Source organism: Lacerta agilis, chromosome 13, assembly GCF_009819535.1.
Source record: "Lacerta agilis isolate rLacAgi1 chromosome 13, rLacAgi1.pri, whole genome shotgun sequence".
Taxonomy (NCBI): Eukaryota; Metazoa; Chordata; class Lepidosauria; order Squamata; family Lacertidae; genus Lacerta; species Lacerta agilis.
The window spans coordinates 33,709,318-33,733,345 of NC_046324.1; the positions used below are offsets into that span (position 1 = coordinate 33,709,318).

Below are 24,028 nucleotides of genomic sequence, written 5' to 3' on the forward strand. Positions count from 1 at the left end.
ACAAAATAGTTCCTCTATATATGTAAACTTGAAATATAAATATAATTTCATAATATGTATCTGCATGGGGAAAGGTCAATTATGAGTTAAAGGGCATTGTATACATAATAGGTGTCTTTGGTTCCTATGATTCTATTTTAATTTAAGCAGAATGTCAAATTATAGGATTGAAAATCCTATCTAAGGTTGAACTTTGTCTTGGGTTTTTTTCATTCCCATAATGAACAAGCAAACTTGCATTTTTCAAAACCATGTTCTGCCCCCAGTGCTTTATCCCATTCACTTTCATCTGATTCCAAGATGCCATCTGCTCTGATAGACCTAAAGTTTTTAATTGATTTGTCTAACTGATTTTAAACAGTGCAGCCCTAATTTTTCTGCAAGGTCTGTGTTGTTCCTTGTGCTCATGCTTCCGGGTACACATCCAGAAAGTAGTGAACATGCCCAGCAGGCCTTGTTTGCACATGCATGCTCATCCTTTGACTTCAGTCCTAAGTGGTGATCAGCATTTGGGTGGCTTGAGCTCTGAGCTGCCACACTCCAAAATGAAACTCACTTCTATGTTTCTGAGAGGGGATGCTTTTCTCAATGGTGCCTACTCATACCTTTAATTGCCTGTCACGGGGCATGTTACCCAGTCGACCCCATCACGGTGTGGGTGTGGGTTAATTAGGGTTGCCACGTTTCCCCTCTGGCCCTGCTCCTCTGCTTTTAAGAGCTGCCCTGGCACACAGCTCTGCAAACTCGTTCTCTGACATTCTCTCTCTCTGTGTGTGTGTGTGTAAATGTGTCACCTTCTCAACTTCTCTTTGTAGGCCTGCTGCTTGAAAGCGCAGGAGCGGGGCTCATAAGAAAAAATTGGCAACCTTTGTTGGAAACGGGCCAGTCGTGTGCAGCTGCAGTGGCTGAGGCTGGTGAACCCTATAAAAATAAGCAAACAGGGAGCGCTCTGGCCCAGCGCAGCTGCCTGTTGCCGCTTCTCTAAAGTGGAAGACCCACCCCCTTCTCTCCCCCTGCCCACCCCTTTTCTCTCTCCCTCTGTCTTCTTCCTTGCCTGCCAAAAGCAGCTCGGAGTCGAGGCTGGCGTCCCCTCCTTCCCTTCTCCACTTTCTCCCCTCCCCTCGTCTCCTCTTTCCCCCACAAGGAAAGCACAGCCAAGCCCGTTCAGCCAATGTGATCCCCGGAAGGGTTTAGCTGGGGGTGGGGTGGGGAGGGGGCTTTCTGGGGTGGGGGGTGGAGAGAGAGAAGGAAAGTCAGTCTCTTTCCTCTTGCACTCTTTCTGAAGTAGAAGAAGCTCAGAGTCTGGAGGTGAGTGTGGGTGCCGCAAAGCCTGAGAACTGGGGAAGAAATAATAATAATAATAATAATAATAATAATAATAATAATAATAATAATAATAATAATAATAATGCTGCCCCAACACACATCCCTTTCACCACGATCCCAGATCTCTTTTCCTTTTTCTTTGCAGTCTTAAGAAGTGCAGGTCCCCCAGAGAGGAGGCAGTTCTGGCTACACACGAGGACTGAGCCGGCCACCCTCCTCGTCCCAGGACCAAGCCGCCTGAAGGCAAGATGTCCCAGCTGTCTGTCAAGGAACATCTGGATGGGATTCTCTCTGACTTTGAAGGTAGGGCCAAGGGACCCAGGCGTCCGGGCAAAGAAGTGTCACTCTCTCGCCCTCCCCATCCATATGGTTCCTGCTAAGAGGGGGCGGGTTACAGTTCCAGAAGGCAGGGGGGTGCCTCACTTTCCTCACTTGAGAGAGAGAGAGAGAGAGAGAGAGAGAGAGAGAGAGAGATGCACCAAATGTTAAAGTGTGGGTGGTGGCAGATCTGGGTCTGTGAAATCCAGCAAACTTGGTGCTATTTCCAATCCTCTTTTCAGAGGAGGAAATTGCCAGAGCAAATCTGCTGGAGTTTGGTGCTTACTGTAATTTATTTAAAAAAAGAAAAAAAAGTCGGGTGAAAGTTGAATGCACAGTCACACCCTGGGCTGTGTGTAACCATGATTTTGCAGGAGTGCAGAATGCCTTATCGGGTGCTGGAAACAGCTACTTGAGCATCTCCATATTTTAGAAGGTTTCTAGTCCTCCTGGCTGCAAAGAGATCATTGAAAGTGTGTGGACGCTCCTCAGAGGTCAGAATAATATTTCAAGTCGTGTGTGTGTGTGTGCTTTGGAGTCTTTATACATCCTCCCTTCTCCTCTCCACCTGGTACATACAAAATCAGACTAAATTATGCAAACCAGTATACATTATTTCAAGATGCAAATTGCATACATTGTGTAGGATACAAGTTTCAGCTTTCTTGGTGTAGAATTTGGATGCAGAGTTCAAATGTTTTTAAATGTAGTGTGCACAGTCTCCTGGTCAAAATCCAAAGCTGCCCTATACTGAGCCAATATTGTCTACACTGACTGGCAGCAGCTCTCCAGCGTCTCCAACAGAGGGTGGGACTTTCCCTGCAGAAACTATGTAAAAAAAAAAAAAGGCTATTTGGGTACTCCAGTCAGAGTTCAGATTTGCTCATTTAGCAAGCCAGTGAAACAGGGACTCAGACAGAACCAGTGATAAACACCGCAGTCTCAAGATTGCAGTTGAAACGAATCAGTCGGTTTATTGATGTGCGGTGCTTCATTCAAAGTATCTTATCTTCACATGGAAGATAATGACATTCTGAACTCTGAATCAAATACAACCACATAATGCAATATAGAGTTGGGATTGCATGAGAATAGCATTATAGTAGCGCGAACAAAACAATCCATCAGACTCTGCTATCTGCTATCCTAACTGAAGATTTGGACCCCTGATGTTCTCTAGCCCATCACGCCGTGTCATGGAATTTCTATGTTCCCTAGTATATTCTCATTTCTGTGTTTTGCAGCATACTTAACGTTTCGGAATAAAGCTCATGGTTACCCAGCCAGCTGGGGGGTGAGGTGGGGGAATCACGTGAAGAAGAACTGAACAGATTCCAAGCAGAGAGAGGCAGAGGCAGATTCCTCTGAACGTATTTTATATTAATCAGGAAGAGAGGATCAGGAGGCTGGAATTTTCCACCATTCATGTCAGTTCCATTGTGCATGTAGGTGAACCCTCTTTTAGAGACAGACCAAGGTTGAGGAACCTATTTCAGCTGAAGGTGACATTCCTTTCTGGACAACCTCCCCAGGGCTTCATACCAGTGGTGGGTGGGGCTAAAGGCAAAAGTAGGCGGAGCAATGGATGTTAATTTTTACGTTTGTGTTTGTGTCTAAGAAGTTGGCTGGTTGCTTGCTTTGAACGGGGTTGTACCTTCTCTTGGAGGAGCAGGCGGACAGTCTGGGAGTTGCTTCTGGACCCAGCCTTTGTCCTCTGGGACTATAGGGAGGGGTGCTGGAGAATTTTGATGGAAATGGAAGAGAAAGCTGCCAGTATTTGCTTATTCACCCCATGACTGAAATGGAGTTCAGACCAGTGAAAACAATTGGTTGTCTCTGTTGTTGTTGTTGGTCTGCAACAGATAACGTAATTATTGCACTGCGCTAAAAGAAACGTTGTGGCATAGGAATGCAATTAATTACGTAAAATTCTGCCACAGCAGACAGTAAGATGAGTAGTGCAGCTTTTGTTGGAAGCCAAGCTTCAGAGGAATGGAAACAGCCTTGAAATGTGAACTGAATTGAATTTCTTCCCTAGACCTGGTTGTGCTTACGTCCTACTTGTAACTACTCATTGGGGCGTCAGGTCGGCCACTGTGAGAACAGAGTGCTGGACTAGAGGGCCCTTTGGCCTGATCTGGCAACCAGGTTCTTCTGGTGGTCTTCCTGCCATCTTCCCTTGTACCATCTCGCTCCCCTTCCCACAGCTTGACTTGGCCCAGCACCAGGTGTCTAGATTGAAAGCTTCTTGCGGACAGGGACCTTGTCCCATGCTAGCTAAAGCACTGTCCACATAGTGCCGTAGGGATAAATGCATATAATACTTGGGAAAACCATGTTGTATGGTTGGTGCAGCTAGCTCGATATCGTCTACACTGACAGACAGCAGTTCTCCAGGGTTTCAGAGTGGGTTCTTTCCTGGAGATGTTGGAGATTGAAGGTTGCATCCAACATTCCCTTGTGGACAACCTTCTGGAAGCCCACAGCAAGGGGTAGGCCAGAGGCAAAAGTGGGTGGAGCAAAGAATACAACTCTTCCGTCTGTACAGTATGCTACGACGTTTACATTCAGCCATGCAAATGTCAAGAGGTTCCTCCATGTGCACTTGCTTCTCTACCCAGACAAGCAAGAGGCATTGTCCCAGCTAGCCACTCAAGGAAGGGGTGGACCATGAGCAGAGATGGGTGTGACCCGTGGGAGACTTCCAAGAACCGGATACAAACGGCTGAATCCAGCCCCTGGGTCAGAGGTTCCTCCCTCCCCACCTAAACTGCATAATACTCAGTATAAATCCATTGGAATTAATTCACTCTACCTCCACTGTCGGAGGCAATGCACCTCCGGGTACCAGTTGCTGGGATTCACAAGTGGGGAGACACTGTTCTTCTGCTCAGGTCCTGTTTGCAGGCTTCCCATTGGCCGCTGAGATCAGGATGCTGGATCAGGTGGACCTGACACTTTTCAGCTCATTAGTTTCAGCAGGTCTACTCTGAGTATGGCTTGGTTTGATTCAGCCATGAACTGGAGTCTTCTGCATGCAAAGCAGAATCTCCACCATTGAGCTATGGTCTCTCTCATAACTGGATGGTGAAGATAATGATTATGATTCCCTAAGTGATGATGATCCCCAGGGCTGTCTCATCCCATGTCATGATCTCAGCTGAGCCTTTGGCTTTGTCCAGAGTAGCAAAGTCAGGCTTAAACCTCCCACCGTTCTCTGCAAATATAGAGTGAGTGTGCGTTAATCAGAAGAAAATTTGACCTGGTGAGTGTGTGAAATATATGATGCCTCTGTGTACTTTAATGTGTTTGTATAAGGGCTTTCAATATGCCAAGGGCCCTTTGGGTGTGTACTTTAAAGATGGAATTTGTGAAAAACTCCTGCAGTAGAATCCCACCCCCAACCACCTCCGTTTTCTTGCTTCCACTGTTTCTGAAAGAAATACTTTATATTCGCCCCACCTCTCTTTGGCCCAGATGAAAATGAGCTCTGCCCAACCCAAATATCAGGGACCATGGCCCTCTGCCCATCTCGATCCATCAGGTATTTGGGCACCTGTGTTGGAAACATCCGCCTGAGTTGGGTGAAAGGACACAGCACATAGCTGGACTCTGGAATTCGATCCCACCAGGAGTGATGGCCACTGACTTGGGTGGTTTCTAAGAGGATTAGATGAAGCTGTGGAGGCTAAGTCCATCAGGGGCTACTAGTCATGGTGGCTAAATGTTCTTTCTTCCCCCTTCAGAGGCATTATACTCCGAAATGCCAGTTACTGGGAACCACAAGTGGGGAGACGGCTGTTGCATTCAGGTCCTGCCTGCAGACTCCCCATAGGCATCAGCATGAAAACAGGATGCTGGGTTTGATGCCCCATTGACCTGATTCTGCTGGCTCTGAGCTATAAAACCATGCTAGTCAGTGCAGGAAGAACTGAGGGAGGCAGATCAACAGTTGGACTCAGTGTAAGGGACTGGCGAATCAGCCCATTTTGAGTCCTCAGCTTCTCCCAATCTTAAATTCAGTTTTCCACATTTCCACAGCAATTTGAAATTTATTTATTTTTTATAAAGCCCTAATGAAAATTAATCAGCACTTTAGTGCGGACTTCTTCTAATGCACCCATTTGTATATGCAGTTTTGACTCGGTGTTTATCCACAATTACTTTTCCTCCACTTTTTCCAGGCATGGTCCGCATGTTGTATCTCTATGTCTGAGTGCTTTTTTTTCTCCGGAGCTTTCCTTGCAAAAACCTGCTCTTTAGAGCTCAATCAGAGCAAACAGCAATCTGCAGAAAAGGCAAATTGACATTTGCTCTGATTCAGCTTTACTGAGCAGGTTTTTGTGGGGAAAGCTCGGTTTGGGGGTTGGACCCCACTGAAACACAAAGCATTAAACCTCAGCCTGGAAAGAGTGGGGGGAAAGTGTATGGATAAGCCCAAATACCTGCAAAGCAATTTCCGCTAATATAATTCATTTTTGTGTGTTAGTTTCAGAACTATATGCATGTTATGTTCACATTTTACCTTAGCATATGCATATTCATATGCATTGCTGGAGAGCTGCATTGCAAAATTTGGAGGAGTGTGGATTTCAAAAGATGGCTGAGTTTAGGTTTTGTGTCTCATTTTGGAAAGTGCAAATTAGGTACGTTCTCCTTTATAAATGAACTGAATCAAATTTCTCCCCCATCCCTAACTTAGTGCAAGGCATTTTCTTATGGGGGACTAGACATGATAGTTAAGTAGAACCTCCTCATTTCTTTTTTTTTTAAACAGATTTTATTATTTTCTACATTAAACAACACATAAATCCAACACTTAAACATTTAAACAAAAATAGCTAACAAAGAATAAAGCAAAAAAAAAGAAACATAAACACATTAAACAATATAAAAATAGCAAAGAAAAAGCCCATACATACCCAAACCAAACATATACTTCATTGTTATATTCTAGTTCCTCTCTTCTTTAAAGGGGACCTCCCCCGTGCTCTCAGCTGCATTCTATATCAATATACTTTGGTAACTTTGTAACTAATTTCTTAACATTTACCACAATTCTTAATAATCATAAAGATACTCACTTACCATTTATAAGTCATCACTTAAATAATATATCCTTAGATATCTCTAAACATTTTACAGCATTCATAACATTACTTCAGAACCTCCTCATTTCAAGGCAGTATATCTTTGGGTTCCTGAAACCAGGTAGTGTGGGAATGTTTAGGAGTGTGGATGAGTATATATTATTTATATATCTCAATCCCAGCTTGTGTGAGCAAGCTCCAAACTTAGCAGAGTTTACATTCCCTTTTAAAACACAGCAGAAAAACGTTTGCATAGGCTTGCTTAAGCCAGCTATATTCCTGGTATATTCCCCTTGTTCCCTCTTAAAAGTAGAAAGACACAATACTGATTATAAGATATGAAAGGAGTTTACTTACAGACATCCATGAGTTACAGTACATGCTTCAAGGAGGCAGACAAACTTAGATAAATGTATTTACATGCAGTGAAGCTGCTTCCATGAGGGAACAGGCTTCACCTCTGCTTCTCTCAGCTGCAGGCTGAGAGAGAGCATGCTGCTTCTTCAAAGGATGAGGCAAAATGGAGAGTCTTCTTTGGGATCTTCCTCCCAGGTAAGACCACACCTACTTCTGGTTCCTGTAACTCAGTCCAGGTAAACAGGAAGTTAAGCCTGGAGGACTGAGTTACCTTCATGTCCTCTCTAGGAGTGTTGTGTTTGGCTGCTCTGTGTTTACATCCCACAAACCCCTTCTCAGACGAACACAACATACAAACATATACAACTTTATTCAACCACCCAGAGTCCCAGCTTGACACGTAGATTCTGGAAACTCTCTCTTGGGAGGGGCTTCGTCAGGATGTCCGCAGCCATCTCATTGGTGCAGCAGTACGACAGTTCCACAAGTCCATCCTGGACTGCCTGACGTATATAATGGTACCTCACACCTATGTGTTTTGTCCTGGCAAGGAACTTTTCACTCTGTGTCAGTTTTATGCAACTCTGATTGTCCTCCAGCAAACTGACAGGTTCCTTTCTCACCAAACCAAAGTCCTTGATGAGTTCATCCAGCCAGGCAATCTCTCGGCACGATTCCGATGCAGAAATATATTCCGCTTCTGTGGAAGATAATGCTACACAGTTCTGTTTATAACTGCCCCACACAACAGGTCCATCCCCAAACATAAAAACATGACCACTTGTTGATTTATAATCAGCATTATCCCCAGCCCAATCTGCATCAGTGTACCCCACCAACTTAGGGTCACTGACAGCTGGCAACCTTAATTTACAGTTCACTGTACCCTTCAGATAACGCACCACCCTCTTCACGCCAGCCCAATCATGCTCAGTGGGAGAACTCACTTTCCTGCTAAGAATCCCCACTGCATTGGCTATGTCAGGTCTACATGTGGTAACTAAATACAAAAGTTTACCAATTACCGACCTATATTCACTGTTATCTGGCAACAGCTTCGAATCCTGCTGATTCTTCAGGAAGTCTGTGGCCATGGGCGTTGCAACTGTGTTTGCATCTTGCAACTGCATGCATTCAATCAGTTCATTTATTTTCTGTCGCTGGCTGAGAAGAAATGATCCGTCTTCTTCTCTTTCCACTTGGATTCCTAGGTAGTACTTGACGTCTCCTAGTTCTTTGACTCCCACCTCTTTGCTGAGGTGTTTCACAATTTGCACATAGTCTCTGTTATTAGATGTTGCGATAATCAAGTCATCAACGAAAGCCAATATATAAGAAAATTGTCCATTACTTGACTTACTGTACAAGCACTTGTCAGCGTTTCCTTGCTTGTATCCAAGTTGCACCAGCATACTGTGCAATTTCTGATTCCAAGCTCTAGCAGCCTGCCGTAATCCATAAAGTCCTTTTTCTAATTTGCATACTAGATGAGCCTCATTCGGTTTTATAAAACCCTTAGGCTGTTTCATATAAATCTGTTCTGTAATCTCGCCATGCAAAAACGCAGTCGAAACATCGATGTGATGCACGTCCATTTGCTTAGAGGCTGCTATGCTCAAAAGCATTCTCACGCTACTGTATCTTACAGTTGGTGCAAACGTTTCATCATAATCTTCACCATATTTCTGCGAAAATCCTTGTGCTACTAGCCTTGCTTTGTAGCGTTGCACTTCCCCTTCTGACCCCTTCTTAACCTTGAAAACCCACTTGCAGCCAATGGCTTTCTTACCCGGAGGTAGTTCTGTGAGGGTCCAAGTCTTGTTTTGATGCAGTGCATCCATCTCCTCCTGCGCGGCCTTCTTCCAGAGACTAGCTTCTGCAGTTGGCATCCGCTGAATCTCTTCCCATGTGGAAGGTTCCTGTGGTGACGCCGACCCTGCAAGGTAGGACAACCTTACCGGTGGAACACCTCTGTTGGTTCTGGATGAGCGTCTGACCTCTGGTTCTGGTTCCTGAACCGCATCAGCTTCTTCATCATCCTCCAACGCTGGCATGTCCCCTTCTGGATCCTCTTCGTCTCTGGAGCCGCCAGGATTCTGGTCCTCTGCGTCTTCTGGTGCATCACCTGTAGGGGGCGCTATGACACTAGAAGGCAGATTAGTACTTTGTGGGGTTACAGAAGGAAAGTGTATAAGTTCTTGAGTCCATTCTGACTCTTTGGAACAGTCAATGACAGTCTTCCTTGTGTCAACCTTTGCAGACTGGCTTTCTGAAAGATCAACCTCATAAACATTATTGATTAGCTTTCCTTGGATATACACTTCACCATGCTTGGTTACATTGCATTGTCCATTTTCAAATGTGACCTTGAATCCTTTCTTTTCAAATGTGGATACACTAAGTAAGTTGCATTTCAATTCTGGTACAAACAGAACATTAGACACTTTGGTTCTAAATGGTTCATTGTCTACATTGAATTCCAAATGCACAGAACCTGCACCTTTTGACTTCAAAATGCGGCCATCTGGTATCTGAATTTCAGATTCTTCATTATTTAGTTCATCAAAGTAGTTTTCATTAAAACAAAAATGGGAGCTCGCTCCAGAATCTAAATACCACTTATTATGCACATTTTCATAATTCTGGACAGCTAAGCTCCTTTCTTGCAGCAGCATGTTGCACTCATGCTTCCCCCTTTTGTCCCCTTCTGGCTTAAAGGGGCGGGGTTTGTTCACTTTAGGAGATTTACAGTCCTTTGCTATGTGACCTCTCCTCTGGCAGTTAAAACAAGTTATTTCTTTGGCCTTTTTAAATTGCTTTGAAGCATAATTACAGTCACTTCTCCTAGAGTTGCGTTCTTGAGAATCCAAGCTTTCTCTGCATTCCTCTCTTAAGTGGCTGATTAATTCATTAAAAGTCAGATCTTTTGTGTGATCCATTAGGCTTCTAAATGAAGAAAATGCTGGTCCTAGCGATGCTAGCAAGAAAGTCACCTTAGTCACTTCATTAAGAGCTTCAGGAGTGAGAGCAATTCTTTGCACAATCTCTGAAAAACTCTTAACATGCTCTGTGAACTGCTCTCTGGAGTTCATCTTTAACTTGAGCAATTTATCTAGCAAATGCCTATAGGAGTTCTGTGTAGATGCTCCATAAATCCGCTCAATGTCCTTTAAAATCTGGGATGCATCATCCTCAATGTTTATTAAGGATAGATGCTCATCGCGAAGTGCACTTAAAATTATGTGCTTGGCTTCGCTATTCTTCCTTTCCCAGGCTTCAATTTTGGCTAAATCTTCTTCTTTATCTCCTGTAGGCTTTTCATCTTTTATAGCCTGCAGAACGTTCCTTGCACTCAGATATACCATTAAGCGTTGCTTCCAGTGCACAAAATTATGGTCGTTCAGCAGCATATAGTTTGGCCTTGCTTCACTAACAAAAGCTACACTAGCCATCTTAAAATTCAAAAAGTTGAAAAAATTTCAAAAATCCAAAAATTTGTCAAAAATTCCAAAATCAAAATCTAAAAATGCTCAAAAAACACAAAAAACTCAAATAAATCTTCACTGCCTCTGAGTACTGTAAACTCTGAGGGAGGGGAGGGGGGTTAATCCCTTTTCAGCACAAAGAACAAAGACAAAGAAACATGTGCTCACCAGGAAGTACTTTCAAAAAAAAAATCCAACTCAACTCAAAAACACAATCCAATGCAATCCTTCAAAAATACACAAAAATATGCAATACTGGGGCCAATAACCCTTTGTGGGAATGTTTAGGAGTGTGGATGAGTATATATTATTTATATATCTCAATCCCAGCTTGTGTGAGCAAGCTCCAAACTTAGCAGAGTTTACATTCCCTTTTAAAACACAGCAGAAAAACGTTTGCATAGGCTTGCTTAAGCCAGCTATATTCCTGGTATATTCCCCTTGTTCCCTCTTAAAAGTAGAAAGACACAATACTGATTATAAGATATGAAAGGAGTTTACTTACAGACATCCATGAGTTACAGTACATGCTTCAAGGAGGCAGACAAACTTAGATAAATGTATTTACATGCAGTGAAGCTGCTTCCATGAGGGAACAGGCTTCACCTCTGCTTCTCTCAGCTGCAGGCTGAGAGAGAGCATGCTGCTTCTTCAAAGGATGAGGCAAAATGGAGAGTCTTCTTTGGGATCTTCCTCCCAGGTAAGACCACACCTACTTCTGGTTCCTGTAACTCAGTCCAGGTAAACAGGAAGTTAAGCCTGGAGGACTGAGTTACCTTCATGTCCTCTCTAGGAGTGTTGTGTTTGGCTGCTCTGTGTTTACATCCCACAGGTAGACCTGCTACCTTCATGCTATGCCTGTTTGACTCCTGGAATCATCTGGTTGTCTGCTTGGGGGGACAAGATAATGTGTGACTAGATGGACTTTAGGTCTCCGTGAAGCAGGAACAACTGTGGCCTAGAGAGAGTTCTGAGGGCCAGATAGGAAGGTCTAGAGGGCTGTATTCAGCTCCCAGGACTGAGCTTCCCCACCCTGATATAGCTATTAATGGGATGGAATGGAACCTCGAGAGCCAGCATGGTGTAGTGGTTTGAGAGTCAGACCAGGACCTGGGAGACCAGGGTTTAAATCCCCTGCTCGGCCAAATTAGACCAGGCTGCACATGCACCATACATTTAAAGCACCCCAAAAAACCCCTATCATCCTGGGAACTATAGTTTAAGGCTGCTGGGAATTGTAGCTCCACAAGCGATAAACTACCGTTTCCAGCATTACTGCATGCTTGCTTTAGATGGCTGGTTTGTACACAACACAAATGACTCCCAAGATCCCTTCCAACCACATAATTCTATGGAGACCCTTGCACAGAGCAGAGGATTCTGGTTTGGGTTGTTGGCAGTGAGCAACAGTGGTGTGTTTGGAAGGCAGCCACTCTGGAGAGCAGCTGTTTGCACACACTGGGTTGAAACGCAGGTAATTAACCCAGCCCCACCATAGCATTAAGATACCGAATTATCCTGAAGAGTCTCCACAGTGTGTGTTGGGAGGAGGGGGAGACGGCCTGTGTGTGCTCATACAGAGCCTACAATAACCAGCTTGTCTCTGTTAAGACAGGAAGGGAGGGAGTGGGTTAGGGAGAGAGAGAGAGGGAGAAGGCAGAAAACCCGAAAGAACAAGCGGCTTCCAATTACCAGCTGTTGCTGTCGCAGTGTCTCCACTTCAGCATTTCACAGATTGTAATTAAGGAAAGTTTTGGAGCGGAGAGAGCGGAGGTTTGCAGGCAGGGCTTCTGCGGTGCTTAGATTACAAGAATTGTTCAGGACATGGGCAAAGCACAGAACAGCAAGCCCTCTTTGAGAGGGGATCCGTGGGTTAGGATGATGGGGGCAGACTCACGGTGAGCATGGCTAGACAAAATGGTTGGAAGGGGACTCCTGAGGTTTTCACACAGGAGTCCAAATATCAAAAGTCGTGGAAATAAACGGGAGGCAAAAAAAAGAATCTGGGGAGGTGTGCATCCACTCAGCCATACATTGGTAAGTCTACCAATGGCTATCAGCTATGACCATGATGCTGTGCTATGCTCCTTTGTGTGCACTTCCCAGAAAAGGCATCTGCTTGACCACTGTGAGAACCAGGTGCTGCACTAGATGGGCTCTTCTTATGATCTTACATGCGCACACAAAGTCCAGGGTTGTCGCCTTCATTTTCTGGCCCTGCTCCTGTGCCTCTATCAGCAGGCAGATGCTCCAAAATGTAGCCGTTTTTTTCTGGCGTTAAGCAAACGATGGGCAAACCAACCCCAAAGATCAGAGGAATGGAGAAACTCACACCCCCGCTTTTCCCACAAACACATTTAAAAAGGCTGTGGAATATTAATCAGCCCAAAGGCCTGGGTTAAAGAGGAAGTGTGGATAAGCCCATGGCGATGGCCACCAACTTGGATGGCTTTAAGAGAGTGGTGAGACATATTCACGGAGAATAAGGCTGCCCATGGCTTCTAGCCATCATGGCTGCGTCCTGTGTCCTGTGTCCAAGATCAGAGGCAGCATGCCTCTAAATATCAGCTGCTGCTGAACAACCGGAAAAAGTGCTCCTGCCCTGCCTGCTGTCTTTCCCCGAAGCTTCCTCCATTGCCAGAGGTCATTTGCCTCTGAGTACCAGTTGCTGGGAATCACAAGTGGAGAGAGGCTTCCCTGACTGGATGTTGGACTAGGTGGCTTTAGTTTGTATTAATCTTTGGTTTTCACCATGGCTACATGAAAGACAAAAGAGGACAGGCTGTGCCCAACAGGCTCCCATCTAATCTGGGATCTGCTGGAGGAAACAGCTGACTGCCATTTCCCCCAACACAGGGCTCCATGGAAGAGTATCAGAAGAGAGGAGGCAGCCTTACATTGTGTCTGAACTCTACACTGATTGGTAGTGGATGGTTTCAGACAGGAATCTCTCCCAGCACAGCCTGGAAGTGCTGGGGATTGCACCTGGGACCTTCTGCATGGTAGGCTGTTGCTATGCCTGAGTCACTGCAGGGGGTTGTGTGGTGGTACACAGTAGAATGGTGTTTTCTCAGCCTTCCCCTTCCACAAATGCACGATATGGTGTCCACTATCAGATAGTTTCTGGCCATGAGTTAGTGGAGTGCAAAGAATCCAGCCACCTTCTCTCCCCTAATTATTATTTTTTTAATGCAAGATTTTAGTCCTTGGCTGTAAAGGTACAGTATGCTTGAAAGTGTGTGAGAGTTCACTAGGCATTGCCCACACACTTTCAGAAGGCTAGAAGCCATAGCCCTGAGGACTAAAAAAAACACCCTTTCTTCTCAAGAAGCTGAGTTCTGTACCCACTACATCCTTATTCTGCATTTTCCTCTGCTCCTGGAACACTGGGAGCACACTTTGCCACGGGTTTCAAGGAGCGTGTATGTGGGCGATCCTGTTGAACTGATGAACAGACTTCCTTTCCCCCCTGGCTGCTGCGGATCACAGCAACCATGTGGGGGCGGGAAAAGGAGACGGGTTGGGGGGAGCCATCCCATCTAGAAATCCTTTGCTCGCCAAGCGCGAGCAAGTGTGTGCGATACTGTTATTGCTTCCAAAGGAATGCACCCACACCTATAATTACTGGCATTAACCTTTCAGCCGTCAGTCCTCTCCATTGCTAGGGAAGCCACATTCCTGAGATTGGGTTGCATTCACAGGGTCAGGCCGGAACGAGTACAAAACAACAACAACAACAACAACAACAACAACAACAACAACAACAACAACAACAACAACAAGTTTTTCTGGGTGGTTTGTAGAGGAGTAGAGGAATAGCTGCTGTTAAATGCACAATTTCTCGGGGCCAGCTGACTGCTACTGCAATTTGCCCCACCTGTATTAGCTCCAGAAACAGCCTCTGTCGCCACACAAGCAGCAGCAGTTGTCATCAATGTAGGGACAGACCAACCATTACTTTTCTGCACCCCAATTCTGTTCCTGAAGATGGTCGGGAAGGATTGCATGGAGAGAAAAGCAGCTGCGTTGTTTGTCCGTGGGTGGTTGTTGTTTGAGAGCTCAGTGGCAGAAACACCTGGCCTCTGACAGTGGAGCAGCAGTGGTTGGTGACCATTGGGATTACTGAGGCTCCCGTTGTAATATATCATAGATAAATAAAACAGGAACACTCCTGTAACACCCCGAATACCCACATCTCAGCTCTCGGCCTGCTTTGCTTCCCTCTGCAATGACACGAGGCTTTTCTTCACTGACTCACAGCCATATTCGTTTCACTCTGCAGTTAGGAACATAGGAAGGTGCCTTGATATTGAGTGAGATCACTGGTCCATCTAGTTCAGTATTGCTTGCACTGACTGGTAGCAGCTCTCCAGGGATTCAGACTGGAATCTCTCCAAGCCCAACTTGGATATGCCGGGGATTGAACCTGCGCCCTTATGCATGCAAAACAGATGCTCTGTCCCTGAGCCATGGCTCTTCCCCACCCTGCAACGGAGCAGGTTAAAAACCAGACGGTTGCAGGGTTTAGAAAGGCTGTTTTGGTTGGAATCCAGTCCTGAGAGGCGGCAGGATTGACATGCACGCTGCGTGAGTGTCCGGCACGAGAGGCTGAGGAGCCCCATGGCCCTCCAAGTCGGCCTTTTGATTTCGTGTTGACAATGACGAAGTGTTTTGTGCCACCCCCTCTGCCTAGTTCAGGGGTCAGCGCAGAGTCGCCAGGGGTTCGACCTCTGAGGGCAGTGCAGGGCAAAGTGCAGAAATGGATTCCTCTCCTCGCCCCGAGGGAGGTCGTAAATGTTATAGATTGTGATGGACACTCCAGCCAAGCAGGTAGAGGCAAAGGCGGCTAGAGGAGGGGGAACAAAAATAAAGAAATGGTTTTCTTGACATTCCTACAGGAGAAGGCTTGTAACGCAATGGTAAGAGCATCTGCTTTGGATGCAGAAATGTCCCAGGTTCAATCCCTGGCATCTCTAGGTAGGGCCAAGAGAGACTCCCTACCTGAGACCCTGGGGAGCTGCTGCCAGTCAGTATAGACAGTATTGGGGTAGATGCACCATTGGTGTTATTCAGCATACTAGAGGGCTGCAGCTGAGTGGTAGGACAGCTGTTTTGCATGCAGAAGGTCCCTGGTGTTCCTATAGTCCACCAGACACACAGGGTTGTTTCCAATGTTAGTCCTACTCAGAGTAGGCCCATTAAACTTAATGGTCATTATTAATTTAGATTCAATGGGTCTAGTCCTGAATAGATGTTAGGTACAACACACAGGAGCTTTTTTGTTTAAAAAATCTATTACAAATCACTAACATAAAACTTTCTTCAGACGTTCGTTGTCTTTGAGATTTATCTGGGTTCTTGTAGTCTTTCTTATTTTTTGCAAAGCTAAAGCTACAATTCTGTACACGCTGGCCTGGGAGCAAGACGAATTCAGCTAATAAATATGGGCAATATTTCTTGTTTGGGGTTGGGTTGTTGTGGTGGGGGATTGTGGAAGGTGGAGGAAATCTTTGGGTGGTGCAAATAAACTGGAATGGTCAAGCATCAGTTTGGGACATTTTAGCTTAGAGAAAAGGCAAGTAAGAGGGGACACGATAAAATTTTATGAAATATACACATGGCATGGAGAAAGTGGATAGAGAAGAGTTTTGCTCCCTCTCTGATAAGCCTAGATTTTGTGGAGGTCCATCAGGACAGATAAAATAAAAACCTTCATCATGCAATCCATGGTTACTCTATGGAACTCTCTGCCACAGGAGGCAGTGGTGGCCGCCAACTTGGATGGCTTTAAAAGAGAGTTAGCCAAATTCATGGCGGCTTATCGAAGGCAGCAGTGCTTCTGAATACAAGTTGCAGGAAGCCTCGGGAGAGTTGGGTGCTCTTGTACCCAGATCCTGCTTGCTTGTAGCCCACAGGCATCTGGGTGGCCATTGTGAGGACAGGATGCTGGACTAGATAGGTTTGCTTTGCCTTCCTGCATGAGCAAAGCTCCTTCCCTCCTCACCAGGTGGCTGGTTCCTAGGTGGGACCTGGCAGCGCACATTCCAGGCCCAGCCAGTATTCATTTAGCAGCGCCTTGGGCTTGTTGGAGCAAGCTCTCATGCCTGCTTGACTCCAGTAGGAAACCCCTCTTGTGCCCTTCCTTCCAGGTGTAACCTCACCTTATTTTTGAGTAGCTTGGAAGATCCACTTTCACCCCCAAGAGCCACAGGGCTGGCGAGGAAGTAGATCAGCTGCAGAGACACCTGCATGTACCTCGGTGACCCTTCGGTGAGCCTGTCAGGCCAGAGATCCCTCCAGCATATAATTGAACCCATGTGGCTGATGAACTGGGGCAGAGGGGATTCTCTGGGACAGGGATTGCTCCAGAGCTGGGAGTGTGTTGGGAATGAGGAGTCTCTGTCCTATCAAGCCAGTAAGCAGGGAGAGTAGGTTACAAGAAGGGCTGTGGGGCTTGCCAGCTTTGCTGTTTCCAGCCTCAGTGCTGGTTCGGACTTCTAAAAAGTCTATTGCAGAAAAGTCCAGTGGTGAGTGCTTGCCATTCCTTTAGCACAATTTAGTTCATAAATTTTATACACTGCTTGAATGTAAAACAGGGGAAAAAATCAAAAGGGTTGCAGTGTTAAAACCACCTCAGTCCATGAAGCTCACCGGATGCCCACTAAACTGTAGTGTATACACAGCCTAACGCAGTGCCGGATTTACGTATAAGCTAAAAAAGCTATAGCTTGGGGCCCCACTCTCTTGCCCCCCCCCAAATATACTACTTCTTAATTGTATTTCACTATTAATATACTTCTTCTTAATCGTATTTCAGTTCAACAATTACTCTGATAAAATACATATTTTGTTATGTGCAAATGGCTTTAGATACCTATTAGGTCCATAAATTACCATATAGCGTATATTCCACACACAAAAACAGCGACAATTTGTTGCTGACAAAGGACAGCTGGACATATAAAGGGCCCCATTGCCTTCAATAGCTTAGGGCCTCATCAAACCCTAAATCCAGCCCTGGCCTGGTGTCTCTTCGAAAGGTTCTTAACCAACCCTGCTGCCTTGGGGAATTCTTCTGTTCCTACTGCTGAATGGGACCAATACAGCTGCGCCCAAGTCCGGCCCTGATGGTGTCTCTGCCTTCCACAGCCTAGGAGGAAATACATTGCTGACTTTATTGAAGTTTAGCTGCATCTTCTCCAGTCCATTGTTTGTTTAGGGTATGCAGTCCTGTCTCTCCTGCCTCCAACAGGCAGTGGCGTTCCCATCCCCACCAGGGAGAATTCAAACAGCCTGGCAAAAAAAGGCAGCATCGCATTTCAGAAGCTGTCAGCGGTGCTGACGGATGGCTGGAGTCCCCTTGGGCTAGGATGCTGGCATCGCCGGACACCAGCTGGCGCTTCAAACACTGCGCCCGGGAAGCCCTGGTGTGTTGAGTAGCCCTCTCCATCCCTGAGGCTCTGGGTGGCTTGTACTGTAATTGGAAAGTGCATACCAAGAGTGCAGCAAGTGGAGCTCTTTAGCGCAGAGAAGAAGAGTTTGGATTTGATATCCTGCTTTATCACTGCTCTGAGGAGTCTCAAAGCGGCTAACATTCTCCTTTTCCTTTCCTCCCCCACAACAAACACTCTGTGAGGTGAGTGAGGCTGAGAGACTTCAAAGAAGTGTGACTAGTCCAAGGTAACCCAGCAGCTGCATGTGGAGGAGCAGGGAATCGAACCCGGTTCACCAGATTACGAGTCCACCGCTCTTAACCACTACACCACACTGGCACAGGGAGATTATAGAATTATGCCTGGCATGGAGGAAGCAGGCAGAGTGAAGTTTTCCTCTCTCTCTCTCAAGCACTAGAACTCATGGGCATCCAATGAAGCGGAACGCTGGATGATTCAGGCCAGACAAAGGAAAAAGCCCTTCTTCCTGCAGTGCAGAGTTAGCCTTTGGAACTCCCTCCCACAGGAGGCAGGGATGGCCACCAACATGGATGGCTTTTAAAAAGGGTTAGACAAATTCATGGAGGAGAAGGCTTTCAGTGGCTGCCAGATACGATTCTGATGCTTTGCCTCCGCAGTCAGAGACAGTAATGCTTCTGCATCCCAGCTGCTGGAAATCGCAGGAGGGGAGAGGGCTCTTGTGCTTGAGGGTTTCCTACAGGCATCTGGTTGGCCGCTGTGAGAACAGCATGCTGGACTAGATGGGCCACTGGCCTGATCCAGCAGGCTCTTCTTAGGTAGTACATACACAGCCACTTTTTTATTTTTATTTTTACCCCCCAAAAATGCACATTCCCCCTCCGTCTGCCAGAGGTTCCCCATCCCTGGTGTAAAAGAGAGGAATGTAGACCTTCGCCATCCCAATCGCCACATGCATTTTTGGCCTCTCCTCTCGCGAACTCTTCGTTTGCCCCGGCTTCCCCTGGTTAAACTGGGGCAGCCACCAAAGGAGCGAGGAGGGAAACAGTTCAGGGAGCCAGATCTGATTACTCGGGGATGCCTCAGGCAGGATCCTTTACATGCGGCGGCTGGAGGTGAATAAAGCGGTTACTGTGTTGTTGCTACCCCTGCCCCCGGGAGGCATTTTGAAGCAGATGACACAGATACGGTATCGCAGGGGAGATAAAACACAGCAAACAATTAGATGCAGGAGATTAGAGGCCTCAGGAATAGATCCAAGAGTCGACTCTGGTTTCCCCTTTGGGAGATGCTAACAAAACCGTCTGTTTGAAGGAGGCAGCCAATAGGGGAGCCTGCCTGCCTCTTGCCAGCTCTCCCTTCCTCCCTCTAGTTCACTGAGAGAGCACCTGCTTGCAGAGGGTCCCAGAATCAATTCCCAGCATCTCCAGCTAAGGCTGGGAATCTTCCCTCTCTGAAACCCCAGGGAGCCACTGCCAGCCAGTGTGGGAAATAATGAGCTAGATGGACTGCTGGTCTGTCTCAGTATAAGGCAGCTTCTGAATTAATATAGCCCTTGATCCAGAACCATGAAGACTAGATTCTTACTTTACTTTGAGCAAAGGCCATAGCTCAGTGCTAGAGTATTTGCTTTGCAGGCAGAAGATCTCAAGTTCAATCTCCAGCCACTCTGGATAGAGCTGGGAGAGATTCCCTGCCTTGAAACCCTGGAGAGCTGCTGCCAGTCAGTGTAGACAGTACTGAGCTAGATGGGCTAATGGTCTTATTTGGTGTAATGCTGCTCCCCTACATCCACATACACACAGAGATAAATGATGGGTGATATCCAATTAAGGTCACATCCACAGCACACATTTAAAACTCTCTTATAATCCTTGAATAGTCATGACTTCCCCCAAAGAATATTGCTAAGCGTCCTGGGAACTGTAGTTCCATGATGGGTCTCATAACAACTCTCAGAACTCTTAACAAACTACAGTTCCCAGGGTTCTTTGGGGGAGCTAGGGCTGTTCAAGAGCTGCAGTCAGATGACAGCTTTTCTTTTCCTTGCTAGTGACTCAAATGCTCTTTAGAAGAGGGATGTACTGCTCCAGGTGTGAATGTGGGATGCTTTCTGGCCCCTAAGTTTCTGCATGAGTCCAAAAGCCTGCAAGACCTCTTTGACTAGAAAAGAGGCATGCGACCCTCTGAAAGGTTTTTGAGTTTGCACTCTGCACTCCAGTCACAGCTGCACTAAAACTTTGGATACCTGAACTGTTTTCTATGGAGCAGCAATCACTTCTCCACCGGGGAAGAAGGTGAAATCTGCATGTCTTGTTCCGTCTGCTTTTGTCTCTGGGGCCCCAACCACCACTGTCATTTGGCCCTCAGAAGGATTTGCGGCCCTTAGGGCTGGAAAAAGAATGTGGTGCTTTGCATTCTGGGTCTGGCCTAACGGGTAACTTCCTCTTATCTTCTGCAGCCCTCAAGAGGTCCTTTGATATGGAAGATGCTGAAGAAGTGCCGGCTTTCCCACCTTCCTCCCCACCTAGGTCAGCCCTCGGCCCAAGCCCACCTGGTGTCATCCACTCCACAGGCAACGGAGAAGGGAAAAGGTTGGGGGCCCCTATCCAGCCCATGTACCAAGCCCACATCAGCCTGAGCTCCAGCCCCAGCCCAGCCCACAGCCCCATTCTCAAATCAAGAATCGGGAGTAGCCTCTCTTTCAACAGAGGCACCACCCACCTGCCTCGGGCCAATGGGACCAACCTCAACAGGGTCTCGTCCTTCCAAACTCGGCTAAACCCCAACGGGCTCTCCTCGTCCTTGGGGCCAGAAAGCGACAATGAGAGCCTCCACAGCTCTTCCTCCAGCTTGGAGTGCCCTGTGGCCTCTAAAGGCCCCCGGAGCAGCATCCAGCAATCCGACTCTCTGGGAATCGGGGCCTCCCACCTCCCTAGTCCCATCCTAAAGAAGTTCTCCTCTTATGGCAATGTCTTCCACGCCGAGGTGGGCCGACCCATCCGGCAGGTCTCCAAGGCCACCGCCAACCACAGCTCGTTGCCGTCGCTCGACCTGCACATTGCCGAAGACCAGGGACCCAGCCCGACGCTCTGCTCCACGCCAAACATGGACCCTGCCATCCTTCGGAGCTCTGGCAAACACAACTGCATGTCCCCACCGCCGAAGAACAGCCTTCTGATGAGAAAGGAGCCCTCCATTTCTCCCTTGGAGGTAAGCCAGTTGGCAACTGGGAGCCCTCCTGGTGTGGTCTCCAGGCAGACAACGAAGTTGCAGAAATTTCCCATCAGCCTGGATGGGTTGATTGGAAAGACTCCGGAGAGTATCGTCCCAGCAGTGGTGACTGACTCTAGGCCCAGACCGTTATCTAAGGCACAGCTTCAGGTGAGTCTTGGCACCAGCCCCGGACTGTCCCACCAACCCCAAGAAGTAGCCGGGGAGGATAAAGCTGTCGTCAAGGACAGTGTTTCCCTGTCGCCATCTTCTGGAACAGTTTCAGGGATAGGAGGCAGCGAGGGTTTGGCAGCACCGCCTCAGGCTGCTTCCTTCCGGCTGGTGTCAGAGCCTCGGATAGCACAGGTCACTTCTCAGCCCTCCTCTCTCGGGTACCAAGCGGCGGTGCCTCCGCAAGGTATCCCAGCTGTACCCATCCTGAGAGAAAGCAGCGGGGTCCTGGCTGAGAGGATCGACTCAACTTTCTCCCAAGAGGCCTCCAAGCTTCAGACTCTGCCGTCGTCTTCTTGCACAAGGGAAGGTCTCCTTGTGGGAACAAACAGGCCTCCAGAAGTGTCCCTGGAGAAGCAGGATTTACAGGACATATTGAAGGAAGGTAAGTGAAGTCACTGCAAAAGTTTTGCCTGGATTTTTTTTTCTTAAATCCCTGATGCTCTTCCTCTGGTAAAAACCATTCAGGGGTTTTGAGAGCCTCCAAAAGAGGTTCAGTAATTTCGGGAGAGCTTATTTGGTGCCTCCCTGTTGCGCTTTTAATTTCTGCAGTGGTATTTTAAGGTCACTGAGGAATTAAAGGCCACCCTCACGCCATACTTTTAAAACCACTGTGATACCACTTTAAACTGCCATGGCTTTCCCCCAAACAATTCTGAGAGCTGCTGAGGGTTTTTAGGAGACTGCAGTTCCCCTCGCAGAGCGGCTTAACAGTCAATTCCTCTTCCCAGGAAACTCTAGAAATTGTAGTTCTGTGAAGGAAATAGGGGCCTAGCGACTATCGGCACCCTTAACAAACTACAACTCTGGGGATACTTTAGGGCAGGCATGGCCAAACTTGGCCCTCCAAGATGTTTTGGGACTACAACTCCCATCATCCCTGACCACCGGTCCTGTTAGCTAGGGATGGTGGGAGTTGTAGTCCCAAAACATCTTGGAGGGCCAAGTTTGTCCGTGCCTGCTTTAGGGGAAGCCATGGCTCTTTAAAGTGGTATCAGAGTGGTTTAATGGGGCTTTAATGTGGTGTGAATGGGGCTACAGAAGTGAGAGAAGGCAAGGGGACAAAGCAAGAATTGGTGATGGTGGGGGCCCTGACAAATGCCTAGGTGATGCCTGGTGCTGGCATCTCAGTGCTGACACCTGCTGTCTAGGTCCAGCTGTGCGGGGACAGGCTGCTGGTTGTTTGTGACAAAGGGGAGGCGCTCTGTATGTGCCCAGGGGCACTTCACTTCCTTTTCTGTTTCACCCAGTTCAGAAGCTGAGCTATGTAGCCTAGCCTCGCTCCAGAGCTTGCCATTTATAGCGCGCACACAGAGATTCCTTTGCAGTTTCAGTTTCTCACATCCTCCTTTGCCCCAGGCAATGAAATTTTAACCCAACATCACATTTAACGTCTCTCTGTCTCTCTCCAAAACCTGCAGAAGAGGTACCTGGTATGAGCCCCACCCAAGGAAAGGAACAAAAAGTCACACGTTTCAAGGGGCGCCCTTTCCTTGCCCTCTGTTCTCGGCCCTGTCTGTGGCATATGGAGATGATTCCAAGCAACCATTGCTTCTGGAAAGAGGCCATCAGCAGCGCTTGTCAGTCTTTGCCCCCTTGCCCCAACCCCTCTGGCTGCAAAGTGTCTCACTTCCAGTGGCCTTGAGAGAGTGGGAGAGAGGGGGGCTGTTTCACCCAGGACCAGTGGCCTGGGGGTGTGATTTTGAAGGACATGCATTCATCATGACAGCCCATAGCCACGCATCCCACAAGAAATCAGACAGTGTAGGCAGGTACGTTGGTTCAGTATTACACACAAAGGGACAGCAGTACGTAGCACAATACCTAATTTATTAAGACTAGCACGACTGCAATCCTTATGCATATTTCCCTGGGAGCAATTGCCGCTGGAACTCAGCAGCGGCTGGTTCCTGTTGTATCGGTGCGACTTGTAAAACCCTTGAGCTTCCCACTCCCGTCCATTGTTAATACTTTTTCCATTGAGTTTTCTAAAAAGAAAATCAAGAAATACGATCGATCAATACAAGCTAAGTCGTAATCAGTCATGGCAATGTGTTCTGTGCAGGAAAGTGGGAGGAGGGGAAGGGGGAAATGTCTGGTGGCACAGACCAACCCAGCGCTCGGACATTCGAGCAAATAAGGAGTCTATGTATCAGAGAACTTCCCATCTTGCCACCTTCTATTCCGCTGATAGTTGGGACATATCCTCCATAGTCCTTTGGCCCCATGGCTGTTCCCAAGCCGCCCACCCCCATACACACCAATCCCAAATAGCTCAGAGGTAGAGCATCTCTTTTACATGCCAAAGGGCCCAGGTTCAATCCCCAGCATCTCCAGGTAGGGATGGGAAAGAAGACTCAATAGTCTGGGCCCAAATGGCCTGACTCGGTACAAGACAGCTGACCATGTTCCTATTTAAATCAGCCCTTTGTTCAGAACCCTGAAGATGTGGTCTCTTTTTAGGGGAAGGGCTGTAACCCTGTGGTGGAGCACATGTGTTGCTTGCAGAAAATCGCCAGCCTATCTAGACAGTGACGGGAACAAAGGCTGCTGCCTGGAGAGCCACCGACAGGCAACGCCAGCACTACTGAACTAA

At 47.2% G+C, this 24,028-nt stretch overlaps 1 protein-coding gene across 1 annotated transcript; it reads left to right on the forward strand.

The window, feature by feature from the left end:
- Positions 1-1,287: 1,287 nt before the first annotated feature.
- LOC117056999 lies at positions 1,288-22,708 on the forward strand. The gene is made up of 4 exons (XM_033167713.1): positions 1,288-1,308; positions 1,472-1,629; positions 20,450-21,817; positions 22,683-22,708. Exons 2-4 carry the CDS (start codon positions 1,575-1,577, stop codon positions 22,706-22,708), a joined length of 1,449 nt encoding a protein of 482 aa, XP_033023604.1. The 5' UTR covers positions 1,288-1,308; positions 1,472-1,574.
- Positions 22,709-24,028: the final 1,320 nt, after the last annotated feature.

Bases quoted from the DNA above. Each gene is read 5' to 3' on its own strand.
- LOC117056999 (XM_033167713.1), top strand. From the start codon at position 1,575: ATGTCCCAGCTGTCTGTCAAGGAACATCTGGATGGGATTCTCTCTGAC. The intron at 1,630-20,449 runs GTAGGGCCAAGG...TATCTTCTGCAG, and splicing joins GATTCTCTCTGACTTTGAAG to CCCTCAAGAGGTCCTTTGAT. The intron at 21,818-22,682 runs GTAAGTGAAGTC...TGTTTCACCCAG, and splicing joins ACAGGACATATTGAAGGAAG to TTCAGAAGCTGAGCTATGTA.